The sequence below is a fragment of the Podarcis gaigeae genome (genome assembly GCF_964106915.1).
Source record: "Podarcis gaigeae genome assembly, chromosome: 17".
Lineage (NCBI taxonomy): Eukaryota > Metazoa > Chordata > Lepidosauria > Squamata > Lacertidae > Podarcis > Podarcis gaigeae.
Genome location: NC_139694.1, coordinates 38,216,317 through 38,228,851, shown reverse-complemented (window position 1 = coordinate 38,228,851; position 12,535 = coordinate 38,216,317). Strand labels below are relative to the sequence as shown.

Here is a 12,535-nt window from a genome sequence, read left to right as displayed (position 1 = left end):
TAGGATGGTAAACTTCCAAACGCCGTTGGCCTATAACATTCCCATCATCCCCAAGTATTAGTTACACTGGCTGAGCTGATGGGAGTCTCAGCAACATCTGGAAGCTCTAGGTTCCCCCTTCCCCACCTCCAGGGATTTCCCGCCTCCCCGGTTACCTCTGCCTAACCTGACGCCATGGAGGCACTTTCAGGCAGAAGGCATTTGGGGGCTACATCAATGCCTTGGAGGGAGTGTAACTCCTGGAAGAAATCAGGAGACAACTCGCTAATTGCCAAGCAACATCTCCAGACTGCCTTCCGTCTGGGTTAAACAACAGCGGAAGAGATGCCAGAAGGAGATGGGAGGAAGGAATGGGTGAGGGGGGGGGATGTGTATGCCATGATTCTAAAGAAGTGCAGGTTGGGAAGAGAATTCAGCTTCCCGAGAGTCTTGCATATATGTATTTTTTTTTAAAGAAAACTAAGGTTCTAGGCCTCATAACTGGGAAGGTATGTTTGTAAGGTGAGCAGTGCCTGCGAAAGACTCAAAAGCCAGAGGAGCAGCCAAGGAAGGGTTCCAGGAGCTAGAAACAGAAATGAAGTGTCCCAGGCAGCTCTTTGCTTCTCCCAAAAAAGTTAAATTAGCAGAACTAGGCAGGGTTTAAGTAGGTCATTTTAAGAATTGTGACACATGGCACCAAACACAAAAATATTTTTTAAGCAATTGCCTCTCATTTTCCAATCATGTCACACAAAAGATTCCATCAACAATCGGATTTCATTAACTGGATTATGCAAGCTAAGTTTACGAGCAGTGTTAGAAACTCAGATATAGATTGCCAAATGGCACCTTAAACCAAGGCTGCGGTCACCCCAATGGCACCATTCCCCTCCCACCCCCATGGGATGATGACAATTATTATTATTATTTCTGTTTCTATACTGCTTTATATTTTAAAGAACAAATCTCTGTGTTTTACAACACATTAAAACATCAAATAAAACAATTCAGAATAAATCTAATTCAGGCTTCAAGGAAAGTATTTCAGATTCTTCTCTAAGTGGCATTTTGTTTTCCTCAATCGCCAGCCTGGCATCCAGAGATCTCCATGCGGTCACAACTGGACCTGCACCAGTCGCAACTGGCTAATTCCAAACACCGTTTACAAGTTTATGTAGCAAAACATGGCTTTTCTTGCTGCAGAATCTGCAAAATTTGGACTTAGCAGGCTACAGAATTTTATTTCTTAGTGCATCAGAATACAAACAGCCCTGACGGTGAGCTTTACTATCAACCTTTGTAATAGTAATAAAAAAATTACTTAGCTGTCCTTCTATAAAGTCCCAGAGTTGCAGCACTTTTAATAGGTGTTTTAATCAGCTTAAAATAAATTAGTGTCGTAGAATAGGGTGGTTCCTAAGAACACTGTCCAAGAACTATGTCCTACATAAGGGCTGTTGCACCATTTCCTAACCACAACCCCCCTCTGAGCTACTTAGCAGATGTTTGACAATAAGGACATGGCTAAATAAATGGGAGTGACTTTTCATCCACCTCTTTGTCTCCTCTCACAGATTCCAGTGACAACCAGATATTAAAAATAATTTCCCATCGGTCTGCAAGAGCTAATCACTCTCACCCAGCTCAACCCACTGTTTCGTTGACAGGCATCCGCCTCCTGCAACATCCTAGAAACCAAGGCCGAGAGAGGGTGTGATTGTGTCCTTAATTGTGTTACACAACAGTTGTGGCCTGGAAAGGCTCCTAGGTTCACCCGCAATCCCATCCCCACCCTCAGCTCACCTTGTTGCTGAGATAAAGGGTATGCACAGGAGGAAAACGAGGAGGACTTCTGCATACAGGAAGGTGGCCACAGCCGCCCACTGGAGACTCATCGTGAGACGCTTGGAAGGGACTTTACGTTGGAGAGGCTGAAGACCTCACGGCTAGGATGCAATTCTTAGCTGGAAGAGAGAGAGAAGACACTTGAATATGAAATTTGCTGGGCAAAATCCCCTATCTTGTACCCTTGCAGCAAGAACCGCTCAACTCCAAAGCTAAGGTTTAACCTGTATGGCACACTGAAGGCGGGAGAAGCCTCAGCTATGGGTTCCCCCTTATCTATTTAGGCAGCGCTGGGTAACCTATGGTCCTCCAGATGGCAATGGACTCCAAATCCCATCACCTCCAACTGGCATGGTCAATGGTCAGGGATGACCACTGGGAGTTGTACAACATCTGGAGGACCACAGGTTCTTCCTCTCTGCTTTCAAGACTAGCTAAGCTTATATACTATGTGAGTTCACTGCCATCTCAGAGGACAGCCTTTGAGTAAGCTCAGGCAGGGTCTGCCTGCAGGATCAGAGGCAGTGTATCTTGCTGAGGTTCCACAAGTGGGGCAAGTGCTGTTGCCTCTGCTATGGGCTTCCCAGAGGAATCTGGTTTGGCCATTATGAGAACAGGATGCTAGACTAGATGGGCCTCTGGACCGATCCAGCAGGGCTCCAATGTACTTAAAGTCTGTAATGTTCATGAAACCCACATCAAACCCCCCCAAAAAAATGTATTTGGCAGAATGGTCAGAACATGTCGTTAAGCTGCTCAAGAACTGGAACAAGTTTGTTCTTTTTCCTTAGGGAATTAGGTTCATCCTCACATTTTAGCATTTATTCTTTCGTACCTTGTGAGCTGCCCAAAATACAGGTTATATAAATTGTTTTATGATAATTTGGATTGTTCCTATCTTTGTACAGTTTATTATTATTATTATTATTATTATTATTATTATTATTATTATTTTAATTTAGTACCCGCCTTTCACCCTAAGGTTGCAAGGCGAGTCACGACAATTAAAAAACTGACAACTGAAGAACACAATCACAAAAAATAGGGAGGGTCCTAGTCTGTAATTTTATGTACACCACTTAAAAATGTTAATGGCTTAAATAAATACATAATGGCTTAAATAAATAAATATATTCTTTATATTAAATAAATATATTCTTAACACAGCTTGCTCCATGGGAGATTTCTCTGTTTGCAATCCAGACAGAGATGGATACATTAAGTGCCCTATGATAATCATCTGCTGTCTCTTTAGATCCAGGCCTCTTTCTCCTCCCCATCTCCATTTTGAGTTTACCTTCAGATTAGGGTTGGGGGAATATGACCCTTCAGATGTTACTGGACTGCAGCTCCTTCCCATCAGCCCCAGCCAACAACCGATAGCCAGGCTTGTAGCTCCACAACTTTGAGGGCCACAGGTTTCCCATCCCTGCTTTAGGCACAGTCTAATGCAAAAAAGCAGGGGCCTTGGGCAGGCAGGGTCTGACACCCCAAGAAAAACTCTTTTAGGGAAAGAAACAAAAGTAGCGCTTTCTGTTCAGTGCCATGTTTCCTGCGCAAACATTTAGGGAGTGATGCTGCCATGGACACCAGGATAGTGCCCCACCTAACAGGCAGTTCATTCAGTAACAACTTGCAGGCCTCCAGCCCCACAGCAAGCATCAGTGTTTAGAAGCAAGCAATATTTCACCCTTTGCTACCTTTACAACCTTTGCAAAGACCCAGTGGATGAGTTGCATTTGAGACTAGAAAGCTCTTCTCCAATATTTCAGCATTTTACTTGAAAAAGTGCAGGCATGGAGGCAATCCTGGAACAGGCCCATAACCGCCAGCACAGCAGAGGGGTTGCCACAGCCTGTTCACTTCCTTTTATCTGAGCGTTTGGTGCAGAAATAGCCCACCGGGGGGCTTAAACAGACCCTTGCAGCAAACAGGGGTTTCGTTTACCATTCCCTGCCTCACTTCCACGCCCAGAGAAAGCACCAGAAAAAGTTCTATCCGCCTCCCACAGTGTTACACCATCAACCACATTCAGAGAACACGTGGGCAGGGCAAGGAAAATCATTCCCTATGCAGTATGTACTGGAAACACAGCTATCGAGGCAAGGTGCAAAGCAAATTTTTGGTTTGCTATGGAAACCTAAGGCCTTAAAATGGCGGCGGGGGGGGGGGAGTTCTGTCTAACTCTAAAGCTTGCTTCTAGGTTGTTAAAACTTTAGAAATGTCCGAGCAATAAGGCAGAGCGTAGCTACGAGGGGGGCGGGGGCTAGCCGGGTTTTTTGCCCCGGGTGAAGCCTCCGGGGGGGCACCAGCCTGTGTGCATTCGCAAATGCATGGGTTTTCTTTTGCCAGACTGGGTCTTTAACCCGGGTGAAAGAAAGCCTAGTTTCGCCCCTGCAAGAAGGCAATGCGCTTTCTCCCACGCTTTATAGCCAGCAGAACCAGCCGCAGGATCCAACAGGACTCCTGCGAATCACCGAGGAGGCAGGATTGTTGCAGAACCGGTCTGTGCGCGCCTCTTCCCACACAAACGCCCAGCAGGAGCAGCAGCAAACGGAGAAACCTGCGCGCTGACGGGTTTCGTCCGCTGCCTCCGAGGAGCCTCACCCGCAGCGCTCGCAAAGCGGGCAGACACGCAGCCCAAGAGGAACGTGGGGAAGAGTTGATTGCGCGCGACTAAAGGCTGGCCGCGCCTGGGAATGGGGATTCAGGGAGCTGCAGCTGGAGCCAGGGCTTCCCGCCCCCGCGAGATTTCAGAGGGGCAAGAGGGGGAAAGAGGAGCCTGCCTGGGCTGGGGGACGGGGAGGCAGCGAGAGCCCACGCCGGAGCCCCTCTCTCCCGGGAAGGCCTCGGCTGCCCGGCCCGCTCCTGCGGCGCCCTCTCGGCGCCCGCCCCTGCCCCGCTCCCGCGCGCTGCCCCCGGGGCGAAGGCCGGGCGGCGCCCCACTTACCAGGCCCTCCAGCGGAGCCCAGCTGCGGCCGAAGTCGGAACTAGAAGGCTGGCAGGCCCCGCCTCTCCCGGCGGTGGGCGCGGCATCCCAGGGTCTCGTCGGCCGGGAGGAAGAGGGCGGCCGAGCCGGGCGGAAGACGCCGCGCACAGTGCATGCCCGCCCTTGCTGCTGCGTCTTTATTCTTATTTGGCTTGGTTTCTTTTTATGCAAAGGGAGGGACTCCGCAGGGAGCGCGAGCCCCGCCAAAGGAAGCGGGCGCCGTCAAAGAGCAGAAAAGTTGTTTTCTTGGGACTCTCGAAAGGGCTGGAGTTGCGCACATGCGCGCCTCCAAGGGACCTCCATTTTAGGCTGGGTGCTTGCAACGTGGGGCCGCCTCATTGAGCCGATGAGTCTTCTTTACGGCTTTAAAAAAATGAAGCTGCATACATATAGCGGGCACACGCTCCGCAGAAAAATGGGAAGGGGGGATTCTTGCAACAGAAAAATACAGATCGGCCTTGCTTTCCTCAACTGGTTCCTGCCTCCACTCATTCTTCTCTGACTGATAACGAGCAGCGGATCCTGGGTCCCTTGGGGGGAAATTAGGACTTTAAAAGTCAACCCCAAATTTTATTATAATATTACTTAACTTTCCACTTTTGCATGACAAGCTGCGCCCAGAAAGCAGCCCACAGCAAACGTTGCAAAGCCTTGGAAAAGCAAACGTACAAGATGCAGAGTGTGCCAGTAAAAAAACAATTTAGCAGACGCAGAATAAATTGAGTATTACACCCCCCCACACACACACATACATACAAACAACCCACCCAACACCAATCTAGGCTTAAGTACATAAATACAAAGCAAAAAGGAAAGTTAACCCACAATAAAGGTTGTGGTACTGGTCTTGCTGCACCCAAAGGCGCCTGGCTCAGTGAGGTTTGCTTCTGCACAGCTTGCATAGGAGTGAACTGCAAGACCACAGGGTGATGGCGTTCTCTGGACAGTGAGCCAGCAGTGGACACTGTAGTTGACCTCACACAGAGTTACAATCCCCAGCAACCCCAAGGTACCAGTGCCATCAATTATTTTGAATATGCTTTAAAGGAATAGCATGTATAAGGGGAAAGCTGGCTACAGGATAGCCAAACCTGCCTTATACCTGGACAGGTTGTCAGCCCATCTTCCCCAGTATATTCTATTATTAACAGCTAGCATCCCTCACAAAGGGGTCTTCCCCATCATACGCAACTTGAGGTCCTTTAAACTCACAAATAAAGAAGACTTAACTGAATCTGGGACTTTGCACATGCAAAGCAAGTGCGGATTCACTGAGCAGTGGAGTGTACACTTTTCACCTGGCCTTTGTCATGTGACAAAGACACATGAGAGCAGAAGCAGCAAAGCAGGCTGAGAAGTGCTGGGACTGCACAGTCATTTTAGGCCTACTAAAGTTATCCAGGCCTAACTGCTAACTGTGGAGTCCCTCTGACACTCTGACTTAGTAGCCACTTTCTCTTTTGTGCTCTCTAAGATGTCAGTGAGAGTCTGTCTGTTTCAGTTGTGAACAGAGTCAGTATGTAATCTCAGTCAAACCGTTTGGAACCATGTTGTTTATGGAGAAGTTTATTTCAACTCAGTAAAGCTTTTATTCTTTAAAACTCTGCATTATTAATTTACGCTGCGCGTCAGCCTTGCTGGCTAGGCAAACACTGCAGTCTCCAGCCACCCCTTCCAAGGGAAATGCCACCCCTCGTTCCCTGCCCGCCCCACTGCCTATTGTGGGGAGAGTGGCCTGTTGGGCACGGCAGCTTGAAAGTAACATCAGTGCCTTGAACAACCAGTATTCAAGACGCAGTGGAGACTGTTGTAGCTTTAAGAAATATGATTTATTCACATATTTACACCTTCAGATTGCATGGAAGGAGTCCAGATCTTAACAGCATGCTCATGTCAAGCAAAGCTTGTTCCCCACAGCAGTTCAGCCATAGAGTCTAAGGCAGGGTCGGCAAGGTTTCACCTGCCTGGGCCAGTCAAGTCCCAGGGAGATCTCTCCTTGGGCCAGATTGCGCACATGCGATTTCCGGCATCTGGGCATATGCAGACACGATTTTCCGCACCACACCGCATTGGTTTAGCGCAGCGCACAGGGACTCATCAAGTGGGCGGCTTGGTTCAGGGGTGGCTCGTGGGCTGGTTAAACTGCCCCCGTGGGCCACAGGTTGCCGACCCCTGGTCTAAGGCATGTCTCTCAGCCAGCCTGCCCAAGATGGATCTCTCTTCTCTCCAGCACACTTGCAAAATACATTCTTTACCTTTCAATTCACACCCAGTTACTCTAGCAACTTTCTATCCATACCCAAGATTCCTCTTAAATGAGCCATCAACGCCTTTTTGTCATGCTAATGCCTCTATCCCAGGTGAGGTTCTGGCTTGGAAAGAAAGCTTGACCTGTATTTTTCCACTGGCCTGCAATCTTCCCTTCAATACTCCAAATAAAATACTACCATTTATTAATTTCTAGGGTTTAGGGGGGTCCCCCCCAAACTCACAACAATATTTTTCAGAAACAATTGAAGACTTTTTTTATTTCAACAACTTGGGTGCTAATTTTGTATTTTAAACCTATATTTAGCTATTTTTTCCCTGTTTAAAAATATATGTTAGCTGTTTTATGGTATGTTTGTAAATCATTTTGACATGCATTTGGAAGGCAAAAAATTAGTATGAGTGAATAAAAAATGCAGCTTCAAAGTAGCTTTAGGAATTGGTGGTGTGTGCATAGGGTCACAGCCTCAGCTCCCTCCACAAACCTGGGGCTAATAAAATTGGACTACAGTATATTGTGGAGAAAACCGCTTCCTCCACCTCCCTCCCCACATCTGCAGTATGGGGATAATTGTGTCTACATCTGCAGCACATTTTTTTTAAAAAGTAAAGATAAATTCACAGCAAAAAAAAATTGTTATGCTATATATTGCTATATTTATTTTAATTATATTTCCTTTTATTTTTGTAATATTGAATATATTCTGTGTTTTCCAAATTGCCAATTTTTGTCATTTTTGAATTTATTGCCATGTTCTGTATTTTGCATATTTGTATTTCCAATGGTCTTTATTTTGATGTTTTTAAATGTTTGCTGTAAGGTGCTTTGGGTACAGCTCATGGTGGAAAAGTGACATGTAAGTAAATTAATCAAATCAATCAGTCCCAAAAACTACAAACTCCCATTTCTTTTGCTTCCCTGTTTTTGACTGAGGAGTTTGTGGAGCTGCCAGATAACAGCTGTCCTAAATAGCTAGGTTTTTCTGCTTTCTCCTGACAGCTGTTTTCATTTCTGCCCCACTAAACTGGAGGGTGATTGAGAGGGGTGGAAGAATAGTGTCAAAAGTTAACTGAGAAAGACTGGTCTGCAAAATGGACAAGTCTGGTCTGATCCAGGGAGAAGGAAACAATACTATAAAATGAGAACTGTCTGGGGCAAAACCATGAGCAAAGTAAGGTGCCAGCCTCAGGCGGCAGAATCCACAGGAGCAGCAGATCCTGATATAGATCTTTATTTCCCCCTTGTCTGGAGACAGATCTTCACTCACCCCTTCTTCCCTGGCAGGGAGGGGGGTACCATTTTTTGTTTTGCCTCAGGTGCCAAAATGTATTGAGCTGGCCCTGCACATCATGCTTGGGGCAGCTCCCCACATCCCGTATTGGGCTCTTGATCCCCATAGGGCAATGTTCAAAGTGGAACTGGAAGCAAGGTCCACAAAGTGGAATTCTTAAACTCAAACTCATTTGCATCTCTGTGGTTACTGCTTTCATCAGAACCTCAGTGCCGAATTTATTTATTTTTATTTTTAAATTATGTGATAAAAAGTGGAAAGGGACGGTATCCGCAATATACAAAATACTACTCCAAAATCCCACAAACCCCCTAGACGCAATAAAAATAAAATAAAATGGGAGAATGACGTAGGCTACGAGATTAACCCCACTCAATGGACCAGAATGTGGTCTAAACCCCCCTTTAAATCCATATCAACGAAAAGAAAATAACTCACTTTGAAACTCACCTACAGGTGGTACCTAACACCAAGAAAACTAGCGCTAATACGCCCAGGAACCTCACCAAAATGCTGGAGAGGGTGCACCTCCACAGGCACATACCTCCACATGTGGTGGGAGTTCCCCAAAATCCAACTACCATATTTTTTGCCCTCTATCCGCAAGCCTCGCGCGCCCGGTGGGAGGTCCCACCGGGCGCGCAAGGCTTGCGGGCTGCAGCCCAAAGCACGGGGCGCGCTGTGGAGCACGCCCCGTACTTCGGACAGATGTCCGCAAGCCTCTCGCGCCGGGCTTGCAAGACTTGCAGGCAGCAGCCTGCTCTGGGGGCTGGGGTTGGGGGGAGCTCGAGCTTCCCCCACACCAGCCCCGCGCCTGGGGGGGAATATTTTTTTTTCTTTATCCCCCCCCCAAAAAAAAAGCTAGGTGTGTCCTATGGGGCGGTGCGTCCTATGGGGCGAAAAATACGGTATTCTGGAAAACAGCCACATGAGAAATATGTAAAATAACTTAGCAAGTATTAGACATCACCCCAGAATTGGCCCTACTAAACATCTTCCAAGACAACAATGCCCATTTACACCACAAAGAACTCATAACCCACCTACTTTCAGCAGCCAGAAACACCATAACCAGACACTGGAGAGACCTGTCAGGAGTAAGCATGGACCAATGGTACCAAATAGTATGGGAAACAGCCCTACTAGAAAAAATAACCAATAAACTGAAACTGACACAGGGACAAACAGAAGAAGACGCCTCTACCCTGGTATGGCTCCCCTTTATCACGTACACAGCCCAACAAGACAATGACAATAATCCACCAACAGCATACGAATCAATATGGCTAACCTGATCCAAAACACCCACCCACCCCACTCACACACGACAACAAAGATCACCACAGCCTATCAGAAACAAAGAACCACACCCTAGACCAACCCCAACCTCTCTCACCACCAAAGGAACACAAGTAGACAGCACAAGCAACGCTGACACCAAACCCTACATACATTAAGCATAAGAGGAACATCGCCACCCGACCCCACCCCCACCCATCTTCCCTCCCTCCACCCCTATTTTTTTCCTCCCCCTAATGTCTCAACAAATGAAACGGATTTGTAAAAATGTTACATGGAAAAAATATGAGAGACATTACACTTCTGTAAAACAAGAAAATCTTTAATATTTTTATTTTTATTTTTAAAGTGGAAAGGTGACCAGGAACAGATGGAGGGGATGCAGTTCTAGTCAGGTTTCTGTTTCTGGTACAGAGCTTTTATTGGCACTCATCTCATTAAACTGAATTGGCTGCTACTGTTTAATTACCAAAAGGAATTTTCACCTCTGACCCAATGGCAGCTGTCAATTTAATTTTATACTTTTAGTTTAGATGGTGTGTTACTCTACATTTTCTTATCTCTGTAGTAACAAATAGAGCAACTGTCATGACACTACAGGAAACCTCGGTTGCCACGGCAATGCCAAAGGGTAGTGGCCTTAGTGATTTCCCGGCTAATGAGACTTCAGGTTCCCATTCGCAGACGATAGGCTCTTCCGTGCAAAGATAGAGGCGTGGAAATACAGTAGCCAAGAGTCCAAACTCCACATCCCCGGGTTCTTTTTAATCTTCTGGCTCCTCCAGGCCAGCCAAACACTCTTTTGTGGGGTGGAAGGCATGTTTACGTTAAAGCACTGCAGTGAAAAGGAGATTCTAGTTCTGCCCTTTTTTTACTTTATTGTCTTTTCAAGATCTGGTTTCCAATTCTTGCTGTGGGGAGGATTCCAAAAGGAGCTGGAACTGGGTTCTGGCAGAGAAGCAGGTGCATGACCATGCTTAGTGCATTGCACTCAATTGAGCATTGCCACAATACCTGCCCCTTTTCTACCTCTGCCATATTAACAACCAGCCACTTTGCATATGTGCTCTTGAACACTTGCTGTGTGTGCAGCACCTTCCCTTGGCTTAATCGGAACAAATACTAACCTAAGTTACAGCAGAGTACCCAGCCATTGAGGACCTCGCTTCTGCAGCAGCGATGCTGCTATGCATGTAGTCAAACAGACTTTGCAAGCATCACGGCCAAAGGAGCAGACTGATCACCAAGGACATACCAGCTCTCCTCCAGTCACCACGGCTAGCTCAGTTTAGCAGCAAGCCTGAAAGGAATGTTTTATTGGATCCTAATGTGGCTGTTACTGTGAAACTTGTCATGGGGTCTATGCTCATAGCAGCATTATTGCTTCCTAGCCTTTGGTTATATAAGGATGCGATGTAAGCATGACATCAACAAATAATTGCTTTGTGAAATTTATACATGCCATGAAGTCATGGAAATGTTTTGAGTTATTGTGAAATCCCAGGCAGTTGTTTTGTAAAGAATGCAAACTGAAAGATCTTGAGGCTTAATCACAAACCTTGGGATGGGTTTCATCCATGGGGATCCTGCATGCAGCTGGTGGGAAAACTTCAGGACTTTGCTGACATTGGGGTTTTGAGGACTTCAGCTCCTTCCTCTAAAAGAACTATGACCTTTACCCCCTTCAGATTAAAAATACATTTGAGGGGTAAATTAAAGAACTCACAGTGATAACAATCAGGACAGAGTCTAATTTTTATCTCTATGGTGCCAGCTCTGAACTTTGTACACCTACTCACACTAGCAGTTTTTTAAGCTTTTGGATTGTCTATTTCTTATAGAAACTCTAACATACTGAGCATAGTTTAAAGGTAAAGGTAAAGGACCTCTGACAGTTAAGTCCAGTCGCAAACGACTCTAGGGTTGTGGTGCTCATCTCGTTTTACTGGCCAAGGGAGCTGACGTTTGTCCGCAGACAGTTTTTCCGGGTCATGTGGCCAGCATAACTAAGCTGCTTCTGGTGAAACCGGAGCAGCACATAGAAACGCCGATTACCTTCCCGTCAGAGCAGTAGGTTGGATGGCGGCTAACAGATTGGGGTTGAATCCTGACAAGACAGAAGTACTGTTTTTGGGGGACAGGAGGCGGGCAGGTGTGGAGGATTCCCTGGTCCTGAATGGGGTAACTGTGCCCCTGAAGGACCAGGTGCGCAGCCTGGGAGTCATTTTGGACTCACAGCTGTCCATGGAGGCGCAGATTAACTCTGTGTCCAGGGCAGCTGTCTACCAGCTCCACCTGGTACGCAGGCTAAGACCCTACCTCCCCACGGACTGTCTCGCCAGAGTGGTGCATGCTCTAGTTATCTCACGCTTGGACTACTGCAACGCGCTCGACGTGGGGCTACCTTTGAAGGTGACCCGGAAACTGCAATTAATCCAGAATGCGGCAGCGAGACTGGTGACTGGGAGTGGCCGCCGGGACCACATAACACCGGTTCTGAGAGATCTGCATTGGCTCCCAGTACGTTTCCGAGCACGATTCAAAGTGTTGGTGCTGACCTTTAAAGCCCTAAACGGCCTCGGTCCTGTATACCTGAAGGAGCGTCTCCACCCCCATCGTTCAGCCCGGACACTGAGATCCAGCGCTGAGGGCCTTCTGGCGGTTCCCTCATTGCGAGAAGTGAGGCTACAGGGAACCAGACAGAGGGCCTTCTCGGTAGCGGCGCCCGCCCTGTGGAACGCCCTCCCATCAGATGTCAAAGAGATAAAGAATTACCTGACGTTCAGAAGATATCTTAAGGCAGCCCTGTTCAGGGAAGTTTTTAATATGTAATGCTGTACGGTTTTTAACACTGATTGGGAGC

At 47.1% G+C, this 12,535-nt stretch overlaps 1 protein-coding gene across 2 annotated transcripts in view; it reads right to left on the bottom strand.

Annotated features, from left to right (window-relative positions):
- The window catches only part of BCAP31 (B cell receptor associated protein 31), a 38,276-nt gene extending 33,159 nt beyond the window's left edge, over positions 1 to 5,117 (bottom strand). Inside the window, exons 1-2 of one of the 2 annotated variants that reach the window (XM_083719862.1) lie at positions 4,775 to 5,117; positions 1,783 to 1,943 (exon numbers count right to left, since the gene is read on the bottom strand). In XM_083719862.1, the coding sequence (XP_083575988.1) occupies positions 1,783 to 1,874 (92 nt within the window). In that variant the 5' untranslated portion in view covers positions 1,875 to 1,943; positions 4,775 to 5,117. Of the gene's footprint in view, positions 1 to 1,782; positions 1,944 to 4,387; positions 4,612 to 4,774 lie in introns of those variants that run through there. The other variant, XM_083719863.1, reaches the window with a different exon arrangement.
- Positions 5,118 to 12,535: the final 7,418 nt, after the last annotated feature.